Below are 8,424 nucleotides of genomic sequence, written 5' to 3'. Positions count from 1 at the left end.
GTAACGCTCTGGTGGTGGCTGAAGTTGCTCAATAACGGGTTCGCCACGACGGCGTTGGTTTAACCGCATAAAGACACCCACTATGAGACGTACACGCATGGAATGATCCTCCATCTTTGTTGCGATGAGGACACACGCCGCGGTCAGATAAGTAATGTCATCGTGTTCTCGCAGGTTAAACAAACAGTAGTCCAATGGAGCGTATGGATCCCCAAACATAAGAACACCAGAAGGACGTTCTGTCCCAACGTGGATCGGCACCGTGTACGACGTTTTTCGTGCCCCAGACAGCACATCTCGGCTGCTATTCCCCTCCGTGATACTATATTCATCTTGGTAGTCTCCGCGCTTACGCCGGACCTGTTCGGCGACCGCTTGGAAGCGTTGGAACAAGACGGCAGCCCTGTACGTCACGGACGGAGTGGTGCGAAGCAAAAGACACCCCGTGCGAATGAGATCCACTCCGTAGGAGGAGTAGCCACGCCTGGCATCGTCTATCCATCCAGTAACCAGGGCCATTTCTCTTCACACCGGTGCCCCCACCCTACCTCACCTCCTCCTTCACAAACTTGCCCTATTCACTCCTGTGCCGTAGGGCAAAAGAGGCGACATGTTTGAAACAAACAAAAAGAAGAAAAGGGATTTAACACAATTTGTAGGCAACTGGTAAAAAGACAGAATCTAAACAATCTCGAAGGGAATGCAGTCAAAAGAGAAGAAAAAAAAAACAATAAAATAAAACAAACTTCCACATACGGAGAAGGAATATATACATATATATATATATATATTTCAGCAAACCCTCGCAAAAACAATGCCTGACAAAGCGAAAAAAAAAAAACAACCTCGGCCTTAAAAGAAAAGAAAACATATTATCTGAAACGGTTTGTTGTTACACACACACAAATGTGGCGTGCGACTAAAAATCTTCATCCTCCAAATTCAAATTTTCTCCATCGTCATTACCATTATCGGCGCTATGATACATCGGGTAGTTTTTGTTTCTCCCTTTCCATTCACCATCGTCCCCATTTTCCTCAGGTTGCTCCTGGCCCATCGCTCTTCCCCGAATCATCGACTGCAGAGCCGAGAATTCCTCATCGGAAAGATCCATGATGGAGGGGTCCACCTGCGCCACTGCCTCTTTATCACCCCTCAAAAAAGCCTTCTGCATGGATGTTATCTCATCACGAGAGAAAATAGTCTGACGCCGATTCTCTTTCCGCTCCATGTGATCCATCATTCGCTCAATCTCCATCTCTTTTGGGTCAATCTCCTCCACGGTGTCTTCATCAATCATGTTCCGAACTTCTTCATACCTCGCTGCACTCAGGCCTTGCCTTTCTGTACAAATAGATGAAGGCAGGCATAGGGCGTTCGCAAACGCCTCAGCGCCTGCGTATTCATTAAGACGTAAAAGACGAGGTGACAACTGGTCCATGTTTTCGTGATCCATAACTGCTTCACAGGCCTCCACCACAGTGCTGCACACGCGCTTGCACTTGGCATATGCGGGCAACCTCGATACCCCCAATAAAAAAGGAGCCGTATCACTTTCATGAGTGATGGTAATCTGTCGTATCCACTGGCCAACATCCGAAAAAGGGTTGCATAAATCTTCTATCGCCGTCAGCACGTCGTCCTCGTTGACCCGCACACGTGTTTGCACGCTGGCGTTAACCAGCAGTTGCACGTCGCCGTATGCCTTCCCTACCATAAAATTGCAAACACCACAACTGATGGCGTTAACCACGTCCTTTGGAAAGGGGGCATGTGGCGGCTTCTCCTTCTTTGCAACACCGGCTGCGGAAAACAACAGCGTCACTGCAAAAAAAATGCACAACTTAATAAAACGCATAGGACGTCCCTCTCGTGTTTGTTTGCTTTTCATTTCTACTTTGATTCTATCCATTTCCCTCTCTATTTGCGTCCCTTTGCTTGCGTGCGTCTGTGAATTTTACCAGCTCCCAAAATATTCCTCAACTTTGTTCCACGCCTCACAACTCTTTCCTTCATTCACATAACAGGATGACAAACAAACATGATAATAACACTAACAATAATAATAATAATAATAATAACAATAACAATAATAATACGCGCAGCTGGATCTAACATCCATAACGGCATGAAGAAAAAACCAATCCAATAACAACAGAAAAACGGTAGATCTACCACCCCCTCTGCATCCACACACACACACACACACACACACACGGACGGACCCACCTACCCCCCTCAAGAAAAGTGCATCAAACCTTTGCCATATCGGCTCCAAAATTCCACCCCACTCAAAAAACATTCAGAACACGTGCAAATTCAGTCACCACCTCACAAGCACCTTTTCTGTTTCAGTCCGTTGTACCTCCACCACTACTGGGATGACGAAGAGGTGTGGGTCTTACCCTCAAATTCCTCACGGATACGTTGAATGCCTTCTGCGTATTGTTTCCTGGAATGCTGCAGCTCCTCGTCATCCTCCTCTTCATTGAAGTAGTAATACACAATCGTTCTTAGCCAATCCGGCATGTTGTCTTGGCGCGCCAGTTTGATGGCATGTTGGTTGATGTAATGACCCCATGGTTCGCACGTACGCACCAAGGACGTTTCCAAATTTAACAAGCGATTAATAAACGATCGGTGCGTCACATCGGAAGCCTTCTCTTTTACAACACCACCAAAGCGGGATGGTGAAAAGGGATTGTGCCCAAAAGTCTCCATTTCTTGCCCGGGTGGAGGCCCTGTGGTGGCAAGCCAACCGTTCCACAACATCTGCAGCTCCCGATGGAGTTGATCCAGACGTTTTTCTGTCATAACGACATCAATCTGTTGGCCTCTTTGCCTCATTTCTTCTTCGTCGTGATGTAACATCACGGAAGCCTTCAATTCAACAAGTTTTGCCAATATCTTCGCAGAACCCGGTGCCATATCAGGGGCATGGTCACCAAAACCAGAGCAAACAAAGGAGTTAAACGATGCCCCGTTATTCGCTATCAACGGTACACCGTCTGGAGTAAATGCACGAATGTACCTCGTGACCCTCATGTGGTCTGGTTGGGTCACACCTCCCGCAGTGCTGTTAAAATCCTGTCGCTCTTGTTGATATTGTTCCAGCAGCGGGATATTCATTTTACATTTCACACGAAGGTATTTTTCTAAGCGTTTCAAAATTCCCACAACATTGGATTCTGACTTGTTTGTCGAGTCAAATGACATCAAACCTTGCACAATGATTTTCTCTTCCTCACTATTCCTAGGGTCACCGCAAGAAGGTAATTTGTACGCCACAAGGTGACTGCTTGGTGACAATGAGATCATGCCTGGTGAAGCCCCAGAGAATAATTCCGTAAGGGGGTTAGACGCCTTATCAGGAGAGGTCGCCTTAAAAGCAACGGAGCATCCGCCTAAACCAATGATGGGGAGTTGCGAGGAACCCCACGTCAAGGGGCCCGTGTAATTTCCAGCTGTGAGCACAACAACGTCAAAACGGCGGTTTCTGTATTCCGGCTGACCATCAACCTCACGGGCAAAACGCAAAGTCGACATTATCTCCGAACTGTAACGGAGATACGTTGTGCTGTCGACGAGCTTCTCGCCAAGAGCAAACTCCACCCCGTACTGTTTCTGAGAGATCTGCGCCAACTCGCGTGTCCAACCGACTGGATCAATCAATAAAGGTCTCGAATGCGCCGTTGCCGCGGTTGCTACCCTTCCGGCGTCACTTGACGTTTGGTCCAAAGTGCCCACCGAAACATTACGACTCAAAATATAAGGCGACAAGCTCCGGTGCCTACGGGCAAGATCCTCAACAACGTCAAGGCTCAAACGTGACAAGTTATTCGTGTAATACATCACCTGCTCTTCACTGATTGCGTTCCAGCGGCGCGCCCACAACCAGCGGTGAATATCCGTAGAAAAGAACGAATTCCATGAGTCCTCTAGAGATATAATATCCGGGCATGTTGTTGCCAAAGTTCCACGCAACAATTCCCGACTCATTCGTATCGTGTGAACGTATGGCTGAAGAAGACCAACACCCACAAACGGAAAGGCATACTGCGTTTCACCCAATCCAATTGCGCGACTCTTCTCAAATACAGTGACTCGAAAGCCAAGCTGAGCGAGCTCGTATGCGACATGAACCCCAGCAATACCAGCACCGATAACGGCCGCAGTTGGCGTCGATGTGTCGAATCCTTTCAGCACCTCATCCGTATCGCCGCCGTGGCGAGGTGAAGGCGTCAAATCGTTAACGCCAGAAGCGCGCGATGCCGAAATACCCATCAAGCCCTTTTGGTTACCGCTCGCCGTGTGTATTACAGACCCGAATAATGTATATGAGTATGCGTATAAGGGCCTACGACTACCACGCACGTACACACACACAAATACACAAATGCATATGTATGTGTAGATAAAAAATAAAAAGAGAAAACGATGCCGTTGTGCGACCTCCATTCTTCTCCTGCATCACGCACACGGCGCACAAGAGTACCAAATAAATAAAGGGAGTGAAATTCATTCCACAATTTTACACGAAAAGTCAATAAGTAGAAAAAAAAATTATTTATTTCTTTTTTGGGGGGTTATTTGACTCTTTTCCAACTCCTCTTCACTTGTTTCCCTCTTCTTCATGCCACAGGCCTCAAAAAGGATGCCGCGTCGCGGAGCCACTCCTCCTGCACCACAGACACATCCTTCATGTACCGCCTCGTCGTGCGCACCACACTGTTAAAAACTACCAACGCCGGCTTTTTGCGCTGATAAAACAGAACAGACGACGGGTGAAGATGCACCACTTGTTGCCCCACCACCGTCTGGTAGTTGCCAATCTTCGCATTGTAGAAGGCAGCATTAAGAGAAAACCCGTAGCACAGCGCCCGTCGAATAAGTTCAAAATCGCGCAACTTCACCATACCCGATGTTTGTCCCTTCAGTAACTCCGATGTTTCATCATCCCCTGATGCATCCTTTTCACTGTCACGCCGACGCTTCCGATGGAGTGCGGCACCATTGCCCGCCAAATTTGGCGATCTCCGCACCATTGTTGAAAGCAATTCTTCATCACTATGCTCGTTAAGGATTGCTCCAAGTTGCGTCATGACATCTTCCGCCTTAAGCATCTGACTCGGATTGACTGCGTTTGATTCACACCACATCTTTCTTTGATCCTTTGGGACACGTTTGTAGGCGTAATAGATGCCAAGCAAAGTAGCATGATCGCCTGCTGACTTGGCAAAGGCAGCCTTGCATCGGTCAGCTCCGTCCTTTGCCTCACGCGAAGTAAAAAAAAGATTCTCTGTCATTGTCATGGAAATAGCAATTGTAACGTCCCGTTCAACCCCCAGGGCTTTTCCTGCCAATAACACGATGGCAGCCATGGGCTCAATGGGAAAATCTATCAAGCGTTGTCCTAGACGTGTTATGTGACCTTGGCGATCCAACGCACCAAGAAGCATCAACGTCTCTTCTGCCCTCACTACAGCCTTTGGGTTTGGGGCATCCATAAATTCAAAATCCATGATGCGGTCAATTCGGAGACTCTTCATTTCAAGTACAACACTGATGAGTGAGCTCCGTTGAATTTCCGGCACGGTATTTTCTGCCAACGACTCAAAGGCCTGTGCGGTGTACAGACGAAAACATTTCCCCGCCGTCATACGTCCCGCACGCCCTGCACGCTGTGTCGCTTGTGCTTTGCTAACATCTACCTCAGACAGCACTTCCATACCAGATTTGCTGCTAAAGAACTTTGCCTTCACCACCCCACTATCCACCACATACCTAATACCCTCCACTGTAATAGATGTCTCTGCAATGTTTGTTGACAGAATGATCCTTCTTTTACCTGGCAACGGAGGCTCAAAGACCCGTAGCTGTTGCTCATAGGGCATAGCCGAATAAAGCGTCAGTATCATGAACTCTTGAAGTGTACTTGGCATTACCTTCATCCGTCGTTCAAGAATACGCTTGGCATCCTCAATCTCCTCCTGACCCGTTAAAAAGCATAACACATCGCCAGGTTCTTCCTTTTCGTGAATTTGCAAAAGTGTGCTTACGGCAGCCTCAACGTAATCTGCCTGAGGCTCCACAGTGTGAAAAATCGTCACTGGGTACAACCGACCATGGACTACACCGATGGGAGCATTCCACCAAAATTTAGAGAAGTGCTCTGCGTTTAATGTGGCTGACATGACAACAATGGTCAGTGTTTTTTTCCTCCTTCGAACGATGTCCTTTAAAAGGCCAAAAAGAACGTCGCCGTGAAGTGTTCGTTCGTGGGCCTCGTCAAGAAGTAAACAGCGATAGTGTGAAAGATCCGGATCCGTCTGAATTTCACGGAGGAGAATACCATCTGTCATGTACTTGATTTTAGTTTGACGGCTGCAGGTGTCATCAAAGCGTACAGCGTACGCCACCTCGGCGCCCACGCTTCCCCCGCGCTGTTTTGCCACATGGCGGGCAATACTGACCGCCGCCACACGACGCGGTTGTGTGCATCCCACAATTCCCTGCTGCTCGGGCGGTTCCCTCGAGACCAAATCGTCCCAAACGTACTGTGGTATCTGAGTGGTCTTGCCAGAGCCCGTTTCACCCACGATGACCACCGCATTATGACGCCGAATCATACGGACGATGGCCCCACGCGCCTCCTCCACCGGCAGGTGAACAACAGTCCGAAAAGGCTTCGTCATTTTCTTCTTCATCGACATATTGGACAGACAGCAAATAAGAATCCAAATACTAAAATCTGCGTCACGTACCCGCCCAGTCACCCCCCGTCACTCGCTTATTGTCTACATAAAGAAAGGAACAGATATTAATAATAATAATAATATCAATGTACATACAAACAAAGACGAAAAGAAACGACAACAAGAATCAATATATATATATATATGTATAGACAAGACGACCATGGAGGCAGATGCACTATCTCCCATTTAAATACAATAAAAACCTGCATGTAAAGCCCTCCAGCCATTTCCATTCATGCCAAAGAAATATTCCGATCACAACACCTTCGATGATGGCCATGCATGGCTCTCGTAAAGCACAGCACCGCCGGTTGTACCAAATGTAATAAAATCCGCCCCCCTCAAAGCGGTGGACTTCCAAAAAGTAATCATCTCCGTTAAGATACGCATGAAACCCATGCTAAAAGATAAAAGGCGGTAGGCGTTCTCGGCGTAGAATATTACGGGACACCTCCATCCCATGCATACCAGCCAAAAACACGACCTCACACCTCACCACCAGTTTTCAGCATTGAAGCTGCCGCCTTTCGTGGACATGGTTCAAAAAAAAAAAGTGCATTTTTGCAGGCTGCTAGTCAAGTGTGCAGCCGCATTTTCTCGATTGATCGTACGTTGCAGAGATGACGGCAAAAGAGGCAAAAAAAAAAAAGAAACATACAGAATTTACTTCAATCACTCCGTTCCTGCCGAATAGAAGACAGCAAAAAAAAAAAGAAAAAAAGAAGAGAGAGAGCAGAAAAAAGGACAAAATCAAACAAACAAGAAGACGTCTCTTTCCTCCTTTTCTTTTTTAGCTACACAGCGAGGCCACGTCTCCACCAAACTGAAGTGTAGCTGGGGGATTTCCAAAAAAATGCTGAAACTGGTAAGCGGTGTAGATGTAGAATGGTATATCGATCGGTTGCAGACGCAGCCACTCTGCACGAGCGGCATCCCCCATCGGTGTCTTTGCTTTCAACGCCGTGGACAAGAGCTGGTGTCCTGGATATGTCGCCTCGGCCCACTGTTCTGCTAGGGCAAGGGAAAGCGTGATTGGAATTGTCCGGCCACGCAGTGGACGAGGAATGCGGTCATGAAACATTCGCCAAAAAATGTAAAGAGGAGGCATGATAATACACGTAGGAGCCAAGTACATCTGGTACTTCATAAACCGATACGCCGTCCAAAACTGCAACTCCTCCTTCGTACTAGGCAGTTGGTCCTCCACACAGAGACGACGACAGTTATCCATGAGAACCCTAATGTTCCTGGTTTTGTCACGTGTGTGCCGCTCGCTAGGAATGGGGTAGAGCGGAACTCGGTAACGCAGCCCGTCTGTTCCCTCCCAACTGCGGGCTGTCGGATCATATTCGCCGAGGTCGTCATCTTCCAACACGGCCGGCTTAAAGGATGTTTGGGTGGTGCCTAACACAACCTGTGCAAAATCCGCAATGAACCCAGTCAGGGCACTCGCCAAATCAAACAATGACGGAATGTTCTCAATGCCGGTGTTATAGTGCGACATAGGTGGGACCGCAGAAGGCACACCTGCCCCTCCTCAAAATTCCTCCACTTCACAGAAGAAAAAATAAACTCGTTGCACAAAAAGATAGAAAATAGAAATAATAAGCAAAAAATGTAAACCAGAAAGGCAAGAAATAGGAATGAAAAGGTATAACATAAAAGA

General features: G+C 47.6%; 5 protein-coding genes across 5 annotated transcripts, besides 11 other annotated features; all 5 read right to left on the bottom strand.

Annotated features, from left to right (window-relative positions):
• Tc00.1047053507825.49 (hypothetical protein, conserved) lies at positions 1–519 on the bottom strand (the record flags this gene model as incomplete). Its single annotated transcript, XM_800474.1, has 1 exon — positions 1–519. A coding segment is annotated over one exon (519 nt), but the record flags the coding sequence as incomplete, so codon positions are not given.
• Positions 1–5,103: a sequence feature (heterozygous, non-Esmeraldo-like haplotype).
• Positions 766–791: a microsatellite.
• On the bottom strand, positions 920–1,912 carry Tc00.1047053507825.40 (hypothetical protein, conserved; the record flags this gene model as incomplete). Its single annotated transcript, XM_800473.1, has 1 exon — positions 920–1,912. The coding sequence occupies one exon, from the start codon at positions 1,910–1,912 to the stop codon at positions 920–922; it is 993 nt and encodes a 330-aa protein (XP_805566.1).
• Positions 2,042–2,098: a microsatellite.
• Positions 2,191–2,217: a microsatellite.
• Positions 2,374–4,284, bottom strand: Tc00.1047053507825.30 (hypothetical protein, conserved; the record flags this gene model as incomplete). The annotated part of the gene is made up of 1 exon (XM_800472.1): positions 2,374–4,284. The coding sequence occupies one exon, from the start codon at positions 4,282–4,284 to the stop codon at positions 2,374–2,376; it is 1,911 nt and encodes a 636-aa protein (XP_805565.1).
• Positions 4,632–6,713, bottom strand: Tc00.1047053507825.20 (RNA helicase, putative; the record flags this gene model as incomplete). Its single annotated transcript, XM_800471.1, has 1 exon — positions 4,632–6,713. The coding sequence occupies one exon, from the start codon at positions 6,711–6,713 to the stop codon at positions 4,632–4,634; it is 2,082 nt and encodes a 693-aa protein (XP_805564.1).
• Positions 5,104–6,330: a sequence feature (haploid, Esmeraldo-like haplotype).
• Positions 6,331–6,404: a sequence feature (areas merged during assembly that could not be assigned to a particular haplotype. This can correspond to areas where the two haplotypes were merged or to regions with more than two copies in the genome that were merged during assembly.).
• Positions 6,405–7,218: a sequence feature (heterozygous, non-Esmeraldo-like haplotype).
• Positions 6,818–6,839: a sequence feature (AT_rich).
• Positions 7,219–7,482: a sequence feature (haploid, non-Esmeraldo-like haplotype).
• Positions 7,461–7,525: a sequence feature (T-rich).
• Positions 7,483–8,424: a sequence feature (heterozygous, Esmeraldo-like haplotype).
• Positions 7,549–8,262, bottom strand: Tc00.1047053507825.10 (hypothetical protein, conserved; the record flags this gene model as incomplete). Its single annotated transcript, XM_800470.1, has 1 exon — positions 7,549–8,262. One exon carries the CDS (start codon positions 8,260–8,262, stop codon positions 7,549–7,551), a length of 714 nt encoding a protein of 237 aa, XP_805563.1.

The sequence above is a fragment of the Trypanosoma cruzi genome, genomic scaffold (genome assembly GCF_000209065.1).
Source record: "Trypanosoma cruzi strain CL Brener 1047053516467 genomic scaffold, whole genome shotgun sequence".
Lineage (NCBI taxonomy): Eukaryota > Euglenozoa > Kinetoplastea > Trypanosomatida > Trypanosomatidae > Trypanosoma > Trypanosoma cruzi.
This window is presented reverse-complemented; position numbering and strand designations above follow the sequence as displayed.